At 43.5% G+C, this 20,031-nt stretch overlaps 1 protein-coding gene across 3 annotated transcripts in view; it reads left to right on the plus strand.

Annotated features, from left to right (window-relative positions):
- Positions 1-17,653, plus strand: part of HSD17B4 (hydroxysteroid 17-beta dehydrogenase 4) — a 124,326-nt gene extending 106,673 nt beyond the window's left edge. For all 3 annotated transcript variants that reach the window (XM_048850825.2, XM_048850827.2, XM_048850826.2), the window contains 2 exons: positions 15,352-15,479; positions 17,347-17,653. In XM_048850825.2, the coding sequence (XP_048706782.1) occupies positions 15,352-15,479; positions 17,347-17,436 (218 nt within the window). In that variant the 3' untranslated portion in view covers positions 17,437-17,653. The remainder of the gene's footprint in view (positions 1-15,351; positions 15,480-17,346) is intronic.
- Positions 17,654-20,031: the final 2,378 nt, after the last annotated feature.

Consider the following 20,031-nt stretch of genomic DNA (forward strand, 5'->3'; position numbering starts at 1 on the left):
CCATTGGGCCTATTTACCATGAATAGTTAAAGATCAATTAATTTCCAAAGTCATGTTATCCCACTATACCTTCTCCTCCATAAATTTATCAAGTTTAATCTTGAAGCCAGATAGGTCTTTTGCCCCCACTGCTTCCCTTGGAAGGCTGTTCCAGAACTTCACTACTCTGATGGTTAGAAACCTTCTAATTTCAAGTCTAAACTTCCTGATGGCCAGTTTATATCCATTTGTTCTTGTGTCCACATTGGTACTGAGCTTAATTAATTCCTCTCACTCTCTGGTATTTATCCCTCTGATATATTTATAGAGAGCAATCATATCTCCCCTCAGCCTTCTTTTGGTTAGGCTAAACAAGCCAACCTCCTTAAGTCTCCTTTCATAAGACAGATTTTCCATTCCTCGGATCATCCTAGTAGCCCTTCTCTGTACCTGTTCCAGTTTGAATTCATCCTTCTTAAACATGGGAGACCAGAACTGCACACAGTATTCCAGGTGAGGTCTCACCAGTGCCTTGTATAATGGTACTAACACCTCCTTATCTCTACCGGAAATACCTCGCCTGACACATCCCAAGACCGCATTAGCTTTTTTCACGGCCATATCACATTGGCGGCTCATAGTCATCCTGTGGTCAACCAATACTCCAAGGTCCTTCTCCTCTTCCGTTACTTCTAACTGATGTGTCTCCAGTTTATAACTAAAGTTCTTGTTATTAATCCCTAAATGGGTGACCTTGCACTTCTCACTATTAAATTTCATCCTATTACTATTACTCCAGTTTACAAGGTCATCCAGATCCTCCTGTATGATATCCCGGTCCTTCTCTAAATTGGCAATACCTCCCAGCTTTGTATCATCCACAAACTTTATTAGTACACTCCCACTTTTTGTGCCAAGGTCTGTAAAAAAAAGATTAAATAAGATTGGTCCCAAAACCGATCCCTGAGGAACTCCACTGGTAACCTCCCTCCAGCCTGACAGTTCACCTTTCAGTATGACCTGCTGTAGTCTCCCCTTTAACCAATTCCTTATCCACCTTTCAATTTTCATATTGATCCCCATCTTTTCCAGTTTAACTAATAATTCCCCATGTGGCACCGTATCAAACGCCTTACTGAAATTGAGGTAAATTAGATCCACTGCGTTTCCTTTGTCTAAAAAATCTGTTACTTTCTCAAAGAAGGAGATCAGGTTGGTTTGGCACGATCTACCTTTTGTAAAACCACATTGTATTTTGTCCCATTTACCATTGACCTCAATGTCCTTACCTGCTTTCTCCTTCAAATTTTTTTTCCAAGAGCTTGCATACTACAGATGTCAAACTAACAGGCCTGTAGTTACCCGAATCACTTTTTTTTCCTTTCTTAAAAATAGGAACTATATTAGCAATTCTCCAGTCATACGGTACAACCCCCGAGTTTACAGATTCAATACAAATTCCTGCTAATGGGCTTGAAATTTCATGTGCCAATTCCTTTAATATTCTTGGATGAAGATTATCTGGGCCCCCCGATTTAGTCCCATTAAGCTGTTTGAGTTTCACTTCTACCTCAGATATGGTAATATCTACCTCCATATCCCCATTCCCATTTGTCATGCTACCATTATCCCTTAAGATCCTCGTTAGCCTTATTAAAGACTGAGGCCAAGTGTTTGTTTAGATATTGGGCCATGCCTAGATTATCCTTAACCTCCACTCTATCCTCAGTGTTTAGCGGTCCCACTTCTTCTTTCTTTGTTTTCTTCTTATTTATATGGCATTAGAACCTTTTCCTATTGGTTTTAATTCCCTTTGCAGGGTCCAACTCTACTTGACTTTTAGCCTTTCTCACTTTATTCCTACATGTTCTGACCTCAATAAGGTAGCTTTCCTTGCTGATCCCTCCCATCTTCCACTCCCTGTATGCTTTCTGTTTTTTCTTAATCACTTCTCTGAGATGCTTGCTCATCCAGCTTGGTCTACAACTCCTGCCTATGAATCTTTTCCCCTTTCTTGGGATACAAGCTTCTGATAGCTTCTGCAGCTTTGATTTGAAGTAATCCCAGGCCTCCTCCGCCTTTAGATCCATACATTCTTCAGCCCAGTCCACTTCCCTGACTAATTTCCTTAATTTTTGAGAGTCAGCCCTTTTGAAATCAAAAACCCTTGTCGCAGTTTTATTTTTGTTTATCCCCCGTTCAGTTTGAACTGAATTAGCTCATGATCACTTGAACCAAGGTTGTCCCCTACAACAATTTCTTCTATGAGGTCCTCACTACACACCAAAACCAAATCTAAAATGGCATCCCCTCTAGTCGGTTCAGCAACTACTTGATGAAGGAATCCATCAGCTATCGCATCTAGGAAAATCTGAGCCCTATTATTATTACTAGCACTTGTCCTCCAGTCTATATCTGGGAAGTTAGTCTCCCATGATCACGCAGTTTCCATTAGTATTTACTTCATTAAAAACATTAAAGAGGGCTCTATCCATACCCAAATTAGATCCTGGCGGTCTATAGCACACCCCAAGCACTATCACAGGGGGGGCTCTAGTAGTTTTCTTCCCCAATGTGATCTTTGCCCAGATGGACTCTGTCTTATCCATTCCATCGCTTCTTATTTCTTCACATTCTGTAGTCTGTGTGTGCTATACCATCTCAAGTTGAGGGAGGCTGGTGGAGTTTTTTGGGTTATATTTGGTCATTGGGCTTCATTTTGATCACATATCACCATTTTTATCTAACAGTAATTCTGGGAGGCTTTAAGAGCCCTCCATAAATCAGCTCTTTCTCTAAATTATTTAAGAAACTATTCCGTCTCTCTGATTTGCAGGGAGAAAGGTGTAGTTACTTTTGTAATTTCCCTTCCCCTCTTCCCAGTTCTTTGCATTTGAGATTCTGACTAACAAGGCTTCTGCTAGTGGGCAGGACATCATGCTGAATATTGAACCAGTGTGGCTTGACAGCTGTTTTTTACCTTTCTGGCATAGCGAGCTGTCCTTGGAGAAGATGAATAAGCTGCACTGAGATAACAGTGGTGATAAATGCATTAAAAATACAGTGGAACACCATTTATCCAATCTAATTGGGACCAGGGCAAGATCAGATAATCAAATATTCAGATAATCCGGAGAATGGGCAAAGAGCTTCAGCCCTGTCAGTGAGGCTTAGGTTGTCAACCTTGATTCGGTTAATACGGAGAGCCAGATAAACGGAGGCTCGGATAAATGGGGTTCTACTGTACCTAAATAGATTACATTAAGTTCTCCAGAAGCCAAAAATCTTTCTTTAAATCAAAATAGGAGGAAGGCAGATTTTACAAGGTTCAACCTTGAGGACTTCCTGCCTACAAAGAATCAAATTGGAGAAATGATCTGAAATAAATAGGATGAAATTCAATAAGGACAAATGCCACATACTACACTTAGAAAGGAATAATCAAATGCACAAATACAAAATGGGAAGTGAATGCCTAGGAAGGAGAATTTCAGAAAAGGATTTTGGAGTTATACTGAATCACAAACTAAATATGAATCAATCTACTCAGCACTGATAAGTCCTCAGGTAAAAGTTCTGGACACCACACTTCAGGGAAGATGTGGACAAATTGGAGGAAGTTCAGGGGAGAGCAACAAAAACGATGAAATGACCTATGATGAAAGATTGGAAAAACTGTGTATGTTTAGTCTGGAGAAGAGAAGACTTAGAGGGGAAATAAGTCTTCAAGTATGTAAAAGGTTCCTATAAAAAGGAAGGTGATAAATTGTTCTCCTTATCCACTGAGGATAGGACAAGAAGTAGTGGGCTTAAATTCAGCAAGGGAGATTTAGGTTAGACATTAGGAAAAATGTCTTAACTGTAAGGGTAATTAAGTACTGGAACAAATTGCCTAGGGAAGGTGTGGAATCTCCGTCACTGGAGGTGTTTAAGAACAGGTTAGACAAACACCTGTCAGGGATTGTCTAGATAATACTTAGTTCTGCTTCAGTGCAGGGGATCAGACTAGATGACCTATTGAGGTCCCTTCCAGTGCTACGTTTTAATGATTTTGTATTTGTCACTCTTGATCACTCCTCCAATCTCCAACAATTTCCCTACTTTTGCACCCTTATATGAATTCAATTTATCAAATTATGGCTGTGTTCCAAAAAGCAGCGTGAGATTTAAAAGCACTGCTTTACTGTATTAACGCTTGTATCCTTTAATGATACCTATTAAAAATACCAGTGTCAAACAGCAAAACACTTCACGTGGAAGCCTCTGTATCATGCTGTGTGTTCGGGCTCTTGGGCAGCATTCACCTCGTACTCCCTGTCAGTCCCTGGCCTGGGTTGGGGAAGCTAATGATCCAACCAGTGGACCTTCAGTGATGAATCCTGGTCACATGCCACCTGAGGCACATTGCGCATATGCTAAGAAGAATAGGGGTCTTGGCTGCATTGAGTATGTGGCATCCATAAAGTATGGTCTTACTACAAAGGACACTAGGAGCATAAGAAACTGAGGCTAAATTAGTAAGGCTGAGTGACAGAATGTTAACAGTCACAGTTAGTGATTTTTCACTCTTATTACCCTATCTGAAAAATTAAGTGGCCTTTGCCGTCTTACTCAGATGATTTAAAAGTTTATTCAAAGTCACCAATTTATTATAATCCCTTCTTAATTTCTGAACCACCATGCTTTGTGGTCTTGTGGAGATATCCCTTACTAACAAGGGAACATAACTAGTCCTTTAATCATAACCTCCACCTCTTCTGCACCAGGAGATCCCAGCTACCAGAGAGAATCAGGCCATTTCTTTGGGGTTTGAAAATGTTTTAGCAGGTTTTGCTTCTGTTTTTAATTTTCACTTACTTCCTGGTGCTGACCAGGACTAGGGGCTTGATTCAGAGCCCACCAAAGTCAATGGAAAGAGTCTCTCTAACTTCAGTGGGGTTTGGATCAGGCCACAGAAGCAGTGATATCAAAACACCCTGGACTCTGTGTGAGAGACTCCCATTTTTTCAGTATTTTTTACCCCACAAATACCAGGACTCATTGTAGGCAGAACTGGGGTAAACACATAAAATAAAGTTTGCTGACAATTCTCCATTATAAATCCCCTCAACCATTTGAGCTGAAATTTTCCATGCATGGTCTGTGCCTCACATTGACTTTTTTAATAGTTTCAGTGCAAACAGTTCAGCTGTTTCTGCGAAGGATAAAGAAAATCAGTAATTTTGCTAATGTTAACATTTTCTAACCACTTCTTTGAAGAGCACTAGTGCTTCCATGGATTGCAGCAGGAACTTAACATTTGGCAAGGAGCTAATTCTGAAGTCAAGTTGTGCCTTTTGCTATCCCCATCAAAATCCACTCAATTTTGACTGAGTAGTACATCTCTAAAAATTGCTATTTACACATTCTTAGTAGAGCTTGTTAGGGGTTTGTTTCTAAAATCTCTGAAATTTTAATCTGTGCTGAGCGTGCTCCCAAGATCTACAGGTTGTGAACTCCAGAGAGCAACAGGCACTGCAGGAGCAGCAGCTGCTACTAGTCTTTTGGCCTAGGAAAAGAAATGTTGGCCTGGGAACCAGGAGAGCATGAATTCTAATCCCACATCCTCCATTACTGGTATTAATAATTCTGTATTCTTCACAGATTTTATTTTACCCCTATTTTCTGGAGGAGGGAGTAACTAAGAGGGTTGAACAAGATCTATCAGCTAGGCAGTTTTTAATCAATTTAATGTGTGCCATGTTAATTTTATAGTGTTCTAGTTTAACCAAAAAGTTGTGTGGCATCTTGCATGCATCCTGCTGACTTACAAATGTCTAGTTTTAGTAGCTTCTGTTTAACACCCTCCAGAGATATTAGTGGAATGGAAAAGTGTGTTGTCACCATATGATGAGACTACAGCATCTGTTTTTCCCCAAAATACAGACCAGAAATATTTATCTAACGCTTCTGCCTTTTTTGCGTTATTATACCATTTCTATCTAGTAATGGATCAACACCACTGTCAGGATCCTTTTTGTTCATAATATAATATTTAAAATTGATGACCCAGGCAGTATGGGTATGCCTGATGGGATTTCTTTGTTGAGTTTTTTTTTTTTTATGGTATACAACATTTCTTAAAAATTAAGAGGCTCAAGGTAGCAAAGTCAAGCACTCAAAAGTTAGATTGCCCATGCCACCTTCTGCCTGCTTGTTCATATTCATTATGACATAGTCTGCAAATACATCATCATATGCCAGTTGTTCTACAGGTTCCTTGCCGAATTCATTTCACAAAGTGGACAGTGAAGCAGGCAGAGAGTTGCTGTATCCTTTCCTTTTTTTAAAAAAGGAGAGAGAATGTTCTCGTGATTAAGAACTGGACTGGGAACCAGGAAAACTTGGTTCTATTCCTGTTTGTGGCATTCCTTATATGATGACAGGCAAGACTGTTATAATACATATGAACAAAGAGGCCAAATTATAGTTGCATAGGTAATCTTAATTTTACCATTTCCTGCAACCTAATGTTCCTGTACCAGAGGTTTTTTTGTATGTAATAAAGAGCATAATGTTCAACTTTTATCCCAATGTCCCTGGTGTAACTTGATTTAATTGTTGTGTATCAATACTGTTGAGCAAATTCAGACCATTGAAGTCAGTTCAGACCATTGAAGTCAATGCATTTGCACACTACCTTAGGTCTGAATTTGACCCAGTATTTTTCACAATAAATATTTAATGATGACCTGCTGTATTTAACTAATGTTAAGCTTTTGCCATTATAATCTGCTAATTTAATGTAACTTGGTAAGAATCCCCCTTGCCTTCCCTTTAGTATCATCCTAAAATTGCCTTTTAAAAAGGTGGCTACAGTAACTTGGCTATGGAATGAGGAGATAGGAAATTGTCAGGGAAATAACTTGAATTAGAAGTTGGTTCTTATGAATTAATATTGAATACTTTGTCTCAATTATGTTTAAAATTGTTGACATATTTTCACGGAGACAACAGAAATATTCTCATCTTTGTCACAAGCCTTTAGTTTACACCAACAACGTTGGAGTCCTGATTGTTTCTTTAGCTTTTCTTCAGGCTTCTCTTGCCAAAGCCCACAATCAAATTAAGTCTCCCAGGCCTTTACTGACAAGTGTTTACTGTTCTCCTGGCCTACCTGCTGGGCTTCCTTCCATTATTAAATTTGTTACTCAGCTGTGCTGCCTGTCATTTAATATTGTCACTTTTGCATAGCTTTGTGCTGTTGTGCAATCTGCAGCAGTTGACAGTGCAGGAAACAATCTGGACTCTGCAGCTTATTGCTGTCTTGGGTGATGACTGTGGCTCCAGCATCTCCAGCTAATGTCCTTGAGCCTAGTGTCAGGGGAAAAATGAAAGAAATCAGTGGCTTTGGGAGGAACCATTTGAAATTCTGTTCTGACACAACCAATAATTTTATTCTTCCTTAAACTTTCAAGCACCCATTTTTTTTTTTTTGTATTGCTGTATTTAAATGACTTGTGCGTTTTATCACTACACATCAGAACAAGGTTTCTGTTTGGGCATCACTCATTAAGTGGATGGGGTATGTGGACTCTAGTATTTCTCACTGCAGCAAGAATTCTCAATGGCAACTCCAGTGTTAGTAGCACCAGTCTATTTAACCAGCAATAACCTGTACTACTTCATTCATTTTAATTCAGCATGTAGACTATAAATTCCAAAGCTGTGTGAAATAGATGATCTTAAATTCAGGCCATGGAAGTTCAGTTTATTTCTTTCCTTTAAAAATAAGATTATACTAAAACACACACACAAACATGAGTTATTCAACATAGAATTGTCAAAAAAGAGAGAAGTTGATGTACCTAATCAGTTAAGTAACTCCCAGTCTCAGCAGAAGACATTAGATCTGTTCAGAAAAAATCTATTGACAAATAAACTGACCCTTCATAATTAATTGAGAAGGTAAAGAAAAACATTAGAAAGTTAAGGATTTTTAGTTGTCATATCTTTTTTTTTATCTATTTAATTTTCCCAAGTTTGTGACGAGAGAAAAAAGCCCTGTGTCTTACAAACTCCATTAGTTTTGCTATTTTGGCAGCATTCATAATTTCCTTCACTTCTCTGGAGCATGAGCAGAACCATATTTAAGAATGCATGAAAGTAAGCTTTGTCAGCATAACCTGAGGAGCTTGTAACTCCTGTGAAATCCACATTTCCTGACTCACTGAAATTTTGTATGTTCCATCTTCGCAGCCTATGCGGTCAGTAGTTGGCTTCCTTATGGTGCTTATAATTTTTCAGCAGAGGTTGTGGATCAAAAAGGACTTTGCAGTGTTTTTGGCCAAGATCCAAAGAGATGCGAGGGAAGCTTCTACAAAACAATGTTAATGTTTCTTACACTTGTATTCTAATGGCAATAGTATTTTAGGAGGGGCTATCGCAGCCTGTCACGGCACGGGTGTCAACGTCGTTCCCGTTCGTCGTCCCGCTCCAGGACCCCGCCTCAGCACTGCCTCCGCAGCCCCAGGCCTCGATCGCCAGCATCTCGCTGTCGTGGGTCCACCTGTCAGAGCTGATTGCAGAGCAGCTGTTACCGATGGTACTGGTTCTCCACGTCGGGATTGCGGTCCTGTGGTCAGCACCGTTCCCGGCGCCACCGCTCCTCCCAGACCAGGGACAGCAGTGGTCGTATGTCAGCCCGGCCTTCCTTTGTAGTCATCCATCAATGGGCCAGGCCAGCCAGACCAAGCAGACATCTCCCCCGGTGCCACAGCAGGTGCAGTAGCACCGGGCCCCGTGGCCAGCCCAATGGTACCAGTGGGCACCGTGGCCCCTGACGCCGCCCCCGGTGGCCTCCCTCTTCAGACCCCCGAGAAAGGAGTTGATGGGATGTACATCCTCGGCACCGTGCCCGGAGACTGACCAGGTAGTGGACCCTCGGGTGTAGGTGGACATACAAAGTACCATGCCGGCCTCCTCACCTGAGGATTATGAGGCGATTATGGCCCCTCTGTCCTGCAGGAGGACTTTAGGGCCCACCAAGAACTCTTAAAAAGGGTGGCATTGAGCCTCCACCTCCCAGCAGAGGAGATGGAGGAGCCCTCGGACTCCCTGTTTAATGTGCTGTCCTCCTCAGTACCAGGCAGGGTGGCCTTGCCTCTCCACGAAGGGGTGGCAAAAATTTCAAATGCTCTGAGGCAGACCCCGGCCTCATTGGCCCCCATCTCTAAGAGAGTGGAATGCAAGTATTTTGTACCCGCCAACGGGCATGAATACTTATACACCCATCCTGCTCCTAACTCCCTTGTGGTCGAGTTGATCAACCACAGGGAACGGCAGGGCCAGCCAGCCCCTACCCCGAAAAATAAAGATTCAAGGAGTCTTTTGGACTCATTTGGAAGGAAAATGTATTTGTCCTCGAGCTTCCAGTTATGGGTGGTGAACCACCAGGCTCTCCTGGGCCGGTATGAGTTCAATCTGTGGGGCTCCCTGCCCAAGTTCAATAGGAGTGCGACAGGAAGGAGTTTGAAGTGCTGGTGGAGGAGGGCACAGAAGCTGCCAGGGCAACCCTGCAGGCAGCTTCGGATGCAGCGGATACGGTTGCGTGGTCCATGGCCTCCGCGGTATCCATGAGACAGGCGTCATGGCTCCTGCTCTCTGGGCTGTCCAGCGAGGCGGAGACCTCCCTGCAGGACCTTCCGTTTGATGACAAAGCTCTGTTTGCGGAACAAACGGATACAAGGCTGCATGGCCTGAAAGACTCCTGCACGACCCTCCAGACTCTGGGTCTCTATGTTCCGGCTCTGGCTAAACCTAAGTTCAAGCCGCAGCAGACTTCCGCTCCGGCCACCCATTTGAAATAGTAGTCTGCTTATAAGAAGTCATGGGACTGTAAGAGGCGCCTGCAGAGGCAGTCTCAGCCTGCCACTCAGCCTGGGTCCTCCAAGGGCAAGCAGGCGGGGAAGAGGTGGTTTTGACGGGACGCCTGGGGGCACCCTACCAGGTCTCATCAGGGATCTACCCTCAGTGAAGCTTCCCCTCCAATCGGTTGTGTGCTTTCCTCCCAGAGTGGTCGTGGCTGACCTTGGACCGATGGGTCCTCAGTACCATCTCCCGGGGCTACGCCCTCCAGTTTACTTCCACCCCACCCAACCACCCCCCGCCCCTGTCCTTCCTAGGGGGCCCCTTGCACGAGGCTCTGCTCAAGCAGGAGGTGGGGGGGCTCCTGGGCCTTGGGGTGGTGGAAGTGGTACTGAGGGAGTTCAAAGGCAAGGGGTACTACTTCCGCTGTTTCCTTATCCCGAAGGCCAAAGGGGAGCTCAGGCCCATCTTGTACCTGCGAGGCCTGAACCAATACATGGTGACGCTCAAGTTCCGTATGGTCTCCCTAGCCTCCATCGTCCCCTTCCTGGATTCGGACTGGTACGCTAGGACTTGGGACTTGATCTGCAGGACACGTACTTCCATATTCATATATTCGAGGGGCACAGACGCTTCCTCCGTTTCACGGGGCGGCAGGAACACTACCAATTTATGGTCCTCCCATTTGGCCTGTCCACTGCCCCCAGGGTATTCATTAAATGTATGTCGGTGGTGGCGGCCTACCTCAGACGCCAGGGGGTCCAGATCTTCCCCTGTCTGCACGACTGGTTGGTCAAGGGCAGCTCCCAGTCACAAGTGCGGGATCACGTGGCACTCCTGTCCACATGTACCACTCTGGGCCCATTGGTAAACAACACCAAGTCTGCGTTAGTCCTGGTACAACGCATAGAGTTTATCGGGATGGTCCTGGACACCTTGTCGGTCAGAGCTTCCCTCCCACCGGACAGGTCCAAGATCCTGAAAGGGCTTATCAACGCAGTCACAAGGTTTCCGGTGACAAGAGCCAGAGCGTGCCTCCAGCTCTTGGGTCACATGGCATGCACGTATGTGGTCTGTCACGCCAGACTCAGGTTGAGGCCCCTCCAGCTCTGGTTGACTTCGGAGTTCTCCCAGGCCGGGGACAGGCTGGACAAAGTCCTCTCTGTGCCCGCGCCAGTGCTCGCCTCCCTAAAGTAGTGGTCCTCCCTGAAAAATATGCTCCAGGAGGTCCCGTTCAGGGGCAGGGCCCTATTGGTGGAACTGGTGTCCGTCGCGTCGGACCTGGGATGAGGGCCCATGTGGGTAGTGTTCAGACCCAAGGTCTGTGGTCAGCTCAGGATTTGACCCTACACATAAATGTCAAGGAGCTCAGGGTGGTACGGCTGGCATGCATGGCCTTCCGCTCTCACCTGGAGGGCTGGGTGGTCAGGGTCCTCACAGACAACACGGCCTCCATGTTCTACATCAACAGGCAGGGCGGGGCCAGATCCTCCGCCCTCTGCCATGAAGCCCTCAGGCTGTAGGACTTTTGTATAGCCCACGACATCTGCCTACAGGCCTTCCATCTACCGGGTGCCTGGAACGCGTGGGCAGATCGCTTGAGCAAGGAGTTGTCTCTCCACGCACAGGTGGTGCACATACTTTTCCCACAGTATTCTTGCCAGCAAGTTAAAGTAGTATGGACTGGATGAATGGACTATAAAGTGGATAGAAAGTTGGCTAGATTATCGGGCTCAACGGGTAGTGCTCAATGGTACCATGTCTAGTTGGCAGCCGGTATCAAGCGGGGTGCCCCAAGGGTCAGTCCTGGGGCCGGTTTTGTTCAATATCATAGAACCATAGAATATCAGGGTTGGAAGGGACCTCAGGAGATCATCTAGTCCAACCCCCTGCTCAAAGCAGGATCAATCCCCAATTTTTGCCCCAGATCCCTAAATGGCCCCCTCAAGGATTGAATTCACAACCCTGGGGTTAGCAGGCCAATGCTCAAACCACTGAGCTATCCCTCCCCCTATCTTCATTAATGATCTGGAAGATGGTGTGGATTGCACCCTCAGTAAGTTTGCAGATGACACTAAACTGGGAGGAGAGGTAGGTACGCTGGAGGGTAGGGATAGGATACAGAGGGACCTAGACAAATTAGAGTATTGGGCCAAAAGAAATCTGATGAGGACAAGGACAAGTGCAGAGTCCTGCACTTAGGACGGAAGAATCCCATGCACCGCTACAGACTAGGGACCAAATGGCTCGGCATCAGTTCTGCTGAAAAGGACCTAGGGGTGTATAAGTAGGCATTTTGGGATGTATAAGTAGGGGCATTTCCAGCAGATCGAGAGACATGATCGTTCCCCTCTGTTCGACATTGGTGAGGCCTCATCTGGAGTACTGTGTCCAGTTTTGGGCCCCACACTACAAGAAGGATGTGGAAAAATTGGAAAACGTCCTGCGGAGGGCAACAACAATGATTAGGGGACTGGAACACATGACTTATGAGGAGAGGTTGAGGGAACTGGGATTGTTTAGTCTGCGGAAGTGAAGAATGAGGGGGGATTTGATAGCTGCTTTCAACTACCTGAAAGGAGGTTCCAAAGAAGATGGATCTAGACTGTTCTCAGTGGTAGCAGATGACAGAATGAGGAGTAATGGTCTCAAGTTGCAGTAGGGGAGGTTTAGGTTGGATGTTAGGAAAAACTTTTTCACTGGGAGGGTGGCGAAATACTGGAATGCGTTATCTAGGGAGGTGGTGGAATCTCCTTCCTTAGAAGTTTTCAAGGTCAGGCTTGACAAAGCCCTGACTGGGATGATTTAGTTAGGGATTGGTCCTGCTTTGAGCGGAGGGTTGGACTAGATGACCTCCTGAGGTCCCTTCCAACCCTGAGATTCTGTGATTCCCCAGGTGGACCTGTTCGCGACTCAGCAGAACCGTCGCAGTTCTTGGTTCTGCTCTGGGATGGGCTGGGACGGGGCGCTATCGCCAATGCCTTTCTTCTGTCCTGGTCAGGCCAGTTTTTCTATGCCTTCCCCGTGTTCCCGCTGATCAGCAGGGTACTGGAAAAGATAAAGACAAAGACGGACAAGGCCCAGGTCCTCCTGATTGCCCCAGCATGGCCCAGGCAGCATTGGTATGGGACCCTCACGGTCCTGGCAGTCGCCCTGCCATGGCTGTTGCCTGCCCGCCCAGACCTGCTATCCCAGGACCAGGGCCGCCTCCTTCACCCCAACCTAGCGGCACTCCATCTCACTGTGTGGCTGCTCAATGGTTAGGTAGGGAGGAAAGGACATGCTCGGAAGGGGTTCAGCACGTCCTCCTGGAAAGCAGGCAGCCCTCCACATGCCGAGCCTACTTGGCAAAGTGGTCTCGGTTTTCCAGATGGGCAGACAAGCGGGGAGTCTCCCCATGGCCGACCCAATCCAGCTTATTCTGGACTACCTCCTTCACCTTAGATCCCAGGGCCTGGCGCCCTCATCAGTCAAGGTGCACCTGGCGGCCATCTTGGCCTTCCATCTGCCGGTGCAGGGCCACACGGTATTCTCCCATGCTATGACTGGCCGATTCCTTAAGGGGTTGGATCATCTCTTCCCCTATATTCGTCCCCCAGTGGGACCTGAACCTGGTGCTGGCCCGCCTCACGGGCCCCCCATTTGAGCTGCTAGCTGCGTGCTCCTGGTCGCGCCTCTTGTGGAAGGTAGCTTTCCTGGTGGCGATCACATCAGCTAGGCGGATCTCAGAACTCACGGCCCTGACCTCCGAGCCCCCATGCGCGGTGTTTCATAAAGATAAAGTCCAGCTCCACCCACACCCCTTGTTCCTCCCGAAGGTGGTCTCCGCCTGTCACATGGGTCAGGACATTTTTCTATTGGTCCTCTGCTCCAAGCCCCCTGCATCCAGTGAGGAGCACTTCCTCCACACGCTGGATGTGAGACGGGCTCTGTTTTTTTACCTGGAACGGACTAAGCCATTCAAGAAGTCCTTGCAGCTCTTCATCGTCTCAGCTGAACGCATGAAAAGTTGGCCGATCTCCACTTAGCGGCTCTCCAACTGGATCACCTTGTGCATCTGTACCTGTTATGACCTGGCGGGAATCCCTCTGCCACCCACCAATTGTGAGGGCACACTCGACTAGGGCACAGGCCTCGTCGACTGCCTTTTTGACCCATGTCCCATTCAGGACATTTGTAGGGCTGCCACATGATCTTCAGTTCACACATTCACCTCGCATTATGCAGTTGTCTCCCAAACCAGGGAGGACCCCGGGTTCAGCAGGGCCATCCTCCGTCCCAAGAGTCTGTGAACTCCTACCCACCTCCAACAGATATAGCTTGGAATCACCTACTTTGGAGTACACATGAGCAATCACTCGAAGAAGAAAAGACCGTTACCTTTTCCGTAGCTGGTGTTCTTCAAGATGTGTTGCTCATGTCTATTCCACATCCCAATCTCCTTCGCCTCCATTGGAATTGTCTGGCAAGAAGGAACTGAGGGTGGGGGGAGCGCATGGCGCCACTCCAGGGGTCACTAGGGGCGCTCCCCTACGGGTACTGCTAGGGGAAAAGCTTCCGGCACCAGTGCACATGGCGAGCACGCACACCTATTGTGGAATAGACATGAGCAACACATCTCAAAGAACACCAGTTACGGAAAAGGTAACTGTCTTTTTCCCAAAAGACTGGTAACACAAAACTTAGACACAGACATAGGCGTGTAATAGTAATTAATCATTTTTATTAAAAATTAAATGGATTAAAATCTGGCTAACTGATATGTCTCAAAATGGAAACAGGAACTCATCATTCAGTGTGTGTGTGTTTCCAGGGGGGTCTCTCAGGGGTTGGTTCTTGGTCCTACACTATTTAGCATTTTTATCAATTACCTGCAAGTAAACATAAAATCATCACTGATAAAGTTTGCAGATGACAAAAAAAATTTAAGGATTGGTAAACAATAGAACAGGTCACTGATTCAGAGCAATTGGATCACCTGGTAAACTGAGTGTAACCTGGAATACTGTATCCAGTTCTGGTGCCCACAATTCAAGAAGGATATTGATAAACTGGAGAGGGTTCAAAGAAAAGCTAGGAGAATGCTTAAAGGATTAGAAAACATGTCTTATAGCGACAGACTCAAATTGTGCAATCTATTTAGCTTAACAAAGAGAACATCAAGGGATAACTTGATCACAGTCTAAAAGTACATACATGGGGAACTAATATTTGAAAATGGGCTCTTCAGTCTAGCAGAGAAAGGTATAACATGATCCAATGGCTGAATGATGAAGCTAGACAAATTGAGACTGGAAATAAGGTGGCTATATTTAAATCAAGATTGGATTTTTTTTCTGAAAAGATATACTCTAGTTCATTTTGGGGAAGTTCTATGGCCCATGTTCTAAAGGAGGTCAGACTAGGTGATTACAGTGGTTTCTTTTGGTCTTGGAAGCTGAATCAATTACAGTGCGTGGCTCTTTCTATTGAAATGTGTTTTTGTCTTCTTTTAAAAACAAAACTAACTTTACTTCCTTTCCTCAGCTATTGACTTAAAGAATGGTTCTGGTGAGGTGTATCAAGGGCCAGCACAGGGTTCTGCTGACACCACTTTCACCCTTTCGGATCAAGACTTCATGGAGGTGGTCCTAGGCAAGATTAATCCACAAAAGGTAAAAGCACTGTGAACAGAGATGGTCAGTCGCATGGTGAAATATTACTCGTTTAACTCGGAGACATTCTTAAAATAGCACAATTTCTAGTGTGCAGCTTATTTAGAAGAAAAGACTGTCTTGTAGGCCAGTAATCTGACTAAAATACTGAGTCTCTGTGAAAGGTGCTGCTATATAGAGTACAGTGCTCATTCCTAAAATGGCACACACTGGTGTATGAGATACTGCACTTTCTTATTGTAAGTGAGATCTCACATATCATTTTGCAAATCTTAGCTGAGCAACTCATATCAACCTTGTGCATGTAATAATATTCTGACTTGCAAGATTATTACCCACTTTTTTTATACATTAAGAATGTAATAAAGAAGAAGGCCCATTACTGTTGTCATGGGCCTGTGGATTTCTGTTGCATTATAATGAGACACAAATCTAATAAAATTAGGCATAAATCCTCCTAAATAAGGCAAATCACTTAGGGGAGGAGGTTAAAGAAAGGGACATACTATGGAGTCTGCATTTGAGCATCTGCAAATGTTCCTCCTTAAGTGCTTAAAACTACTCATTATTAAAAACACGTTATACAAGTTAAGTGTTTCAAATTTAACATAAATCAGTTTATAGCCTAGCTAAATGGATATTCTTAATTAGCTCATCATAATATATTGAGAGCTCTTCTTTGATCTCAGTCAACAGGACTGAAAATAACAGGAACTCTGAATTTAAAATTTGGAGCTAACAGTGTTGATCAGTATATAATTCCTATATACTGCATGAGCAGTAGGAATATATATAGTAAAAATATTTTGTGACCTTGCTATATAGCAGGCACAAGGTCTAAACAAACAAGATTATGACAATCTGTGCATTTCTGTATTCTAAGGATTAAAGTGATTGCATTTCATGCACAATATTTGCTGTTAGACATCAGTATCACCTGTGAGTTTCTGTGGAGAGGAGGGGCTTTCCAGGTGAAGATGCTCATGATACCAATTTATATTTTGGACTATTGGCTCCATCAATTTCTTATTTGAATTTATCTTTATGTAAATAGGAATATGGAGAAGTGTGCTATTCCAGAATTTTGTTTGCTTTCATATGACCTTCAAATTGCAAAACCAAAGTACAGCAATATTGATTAAATAAACACATTTTTTAAAATGTCTTAAAAATTATGATCCCCATGTAAATTGGGTATCAAATCAGGAGCAGAATTAAAAATTTGCAATATTGGAATTTCAGTGAAAATGCTCCAAGACTGATTATTCTGGTTGCATGAGTGAGTGCTCCCCATTTTAAATGTGTTAAGAAAAAAGTAAACTGACAGATTTTTTTACCCATTTAAAAATGGAGATCCTGGCTGGCCATGTGTGAGTTTGAGTAGGGTTCAGTCATCCTTTTCCTATCCTCCTCACCTGTAACAGTGGGGTGATGTTAACACCCACTGAACTCAAGAGGGTATGGTAAAACAGGATTGGGGCCTTGCCTCTGCGTAGTTGTTAATGTCTGGCATTGGAGACTGGAGAAGCTCAGCTTTTACCAGCACGCCTCCCATGCTGCTGAGCCCTCCGGTAAGCATGGGGAAATGGCTCAACCACCTCCACTTCTCCATTCACCACTACCCTTCTCCATCCCTGTACTCCTCAAGAAACTTGGTGTTTGTGATTCTTGGTGTTATATACAATGAGGCTTAAAATGTCTTCTGTTCATAGCTAATGGACATTTCCTGGTGAGGTTTGTCCTCTAAGACATGTCTAAACTAAACCTCAATTTACTAGTGTAGTTCATTTTTTTTTTAAAATAAGACCTTTGAGAAGTGGGCAAACATTTGCAGAAAATGATTTCCCCCCCCCTCTGTTTCCTATAGGCATTTTTTTCTGGTAAACTAAAAGTGAAAGGTAACATCATGCTGAGCCAGAAGCTGGAGATGATTCTTAAAGACTATGCCAAACTCTGAACTGCTAGATGGCCTACTTCAGTGGCCCCTAAGAAGAACAGGATTGGCTGTCATTTCAGAAACAGAGCTTGAATCTTTATACAAATTTCTTATTGTCTATGTTCTGATTCACTTTACTGCTAATATGTTTCCTTGATTGTTGCAGATACAAAAACCTGATATAAATCTGTTTAACACTGTCTCTTTCTCTGTTCCTCAATAAAAGTTTGAATCATAATTTTCTCATATTGTAACTTTATTTAAATAAAACTTGTGTAGTTCTTACAAAATACATATTTCTATATCAATTATAAAGAAAATTAAATCATTAAAATGTGCTGATACCTCCTTCCTGCATCACTGTTTTCCATTGTCTTTAGTTCTTTCATACTGCTTAAGTCTGATGTTTAAAATGCCGAAGAATGTGAAGATTTTGTTTTTGCAATTGGTGTATTTGGTGGTTTATTATGGCCTCCTGTAAACATCTTAAAGAAGCTGTTAACTTGAGGTCAGTTTCATTTTTTACATATAGTCTGCATATCTTTCGGTAGACAAGAAAGCTCTTTGAACTTTGCAGCACATCACCACATTCAGGTTATCTGCCATTTAGAGAAATTTACTATTAATTACCATTTGCCAATTAAATGCAAATGCTCAGTGTCTTTCAGTACAGGCCATTTATTATACTAATTAGGTGTTCATGCTGCAGATTTGAAAGGTTTATAGCTGTGTTAAAGATAATGGAATATTAAAATATGCAGTGTTGGAAAAAGGCCTGGTTCAAGTCCTGAATCAGGAGGGGCATTGCAATTGCATTGTATATTTGATCTACTGTTTAATAATTTCCTTTGTGTACTTGAAAGATTGTTACTTTTATTTACTTGCAAAGCAAGTCAAGTCAAGACTTGCAACTGTATAGTAATCATAACAGACTTAAGGAGAAAAATGCCTTCCTCTCAGCTGCTGCCCTTACAATGAGAGGTAGAAACCAAGGGGTTAAGTGAGTTAGTTACCTTGTTACCACAGGGACATATTCTCATATTTAAATAATATGTATACGTGCTTCTGTACTGTTGTCAGTACCACTAACACCTGCTGCTACAACAGCTTGCTATTAGGTGGAGGAAATGAAAGCTCTGTATTTCACATTGATTTGGAATTTCTTTATATATCATTTGCTTTGAGTCACTACACAAACCAAAGTTAAATGTTTAGTCTTTTGCGTTCACTCTCCGACTCTGCAATGACTTTTGCTCAGCAGTTACAGGAATCTGCTGATTGGGTAAGATGAAGCTACATGGTTATAATTAATGCTGCATGAGAGCTTTTTAGCTGAAAAGCAGTGGAGTGCTGAAAATGTCTATCTCACAACACCAAAGGCTTCACAGTAGTCAGCCTCCCCTTTGTGAAATCATTCTTTTGAGGGCCAGCATAATGGCAGAAGAAGAAATAGTTGCTAAGTGAGGAAATTCCTGCTTTCTGCTGAAAGCTAGGTATATTACAAAATGGATAGAGATGAATCCAGAAGAACAATCTGGAGTTGCTCTTGAGGTACCAGATACAATACTTAGACTATAATTTCCAAGCTAATCAATAAAACAGTGAGACTAATAGGAAAGTAGTTATCCTCTATTCTGTGAATGAAGTACAGAAAAATACCATGATGGGAAGGCATTGTAGAGGAAAGAGAACCAGTAGCAGAAAGAGAGCAGCAAGGGTGGGGAAAGAAAGAAAGACTCAGCGTATTCCATAACATAAATAACTTAGGATGGGGATGAAGGCGAATCTGTGTTTGTCAATTTTATAGACAAACATACCCATGAATAAGAAATCTAAAAAGTGTTCCTGATCCATATTTCTAACTTGAGAGAGATGGTCTCAGCTAATATGTCACATTCAATCCAGTAGTCTAGTTTAGGAACACCAAACGCACAAAAATATTGTGAGAGTTGGCCAACCTACCTGCTACATTTGTAGGCTCTTCTTTTGTGTTACAGTGGTATCGTTGGATGAAAAGAGAGAGGATTCTTTCTGATTAGGCTGCAGCTTTAATTATACATTGATTGACCTTTTTCATTGCAATAAACAGGTGAAAAAACTGATTCCCAGGAAGTATTTTTTGCTACCATATATACAGTAAGACTCTCTTGAATCTCTGTGTGGGAAGTGGTTTTTTCCCCCTTCCTTAATCCATAGTTACTATTTCAGCAAAGGATGAGAGCAGAAGAAAAGTGCATGGACCATAGTCAAATTGCTGAAGATGTCTGAGACTGACACTTTGTTTTACGAGGTTGTCTTCTATTCAGCATTAGTTAAGCAACTTTAGCTGAATTAATGATATGATTTTCTCAGTGTCAGAAACTGAAACCCCTCATATTAGAGAATGGCTGCTGGGGTAAAATGGTTTGTGTAAAGCAGTTAATTATACATGCTAATATTCTTTAGTACCTGTCCTAAGGGCAGCTATGTAGTGTCCATGAGGCTGTTCATATTTGGATTTTTAAGTGACATTGGCTTGAGCTAGACATAATGAGAGCAGCCTCTGCTCCGCAGCTGATCAGGAATGAAGAGCAGAGATGGTGCATGCAAGTCATTAACAGTGCATTGGGATGTGGA

Source organism: Caretta caretta, chromosome 5 (assembly GCF_965140235.1).
Source record: "Caretta caretta isolate rCarCar2 chromosome 5, rCarCar1.hap1, whole genome shotgun sequence".
Taxonomy (NCBI): Eukaryota; Metazoa; Chordata; order Testudines; family Cheloniidae; genus Caretta; species Caretta caretta.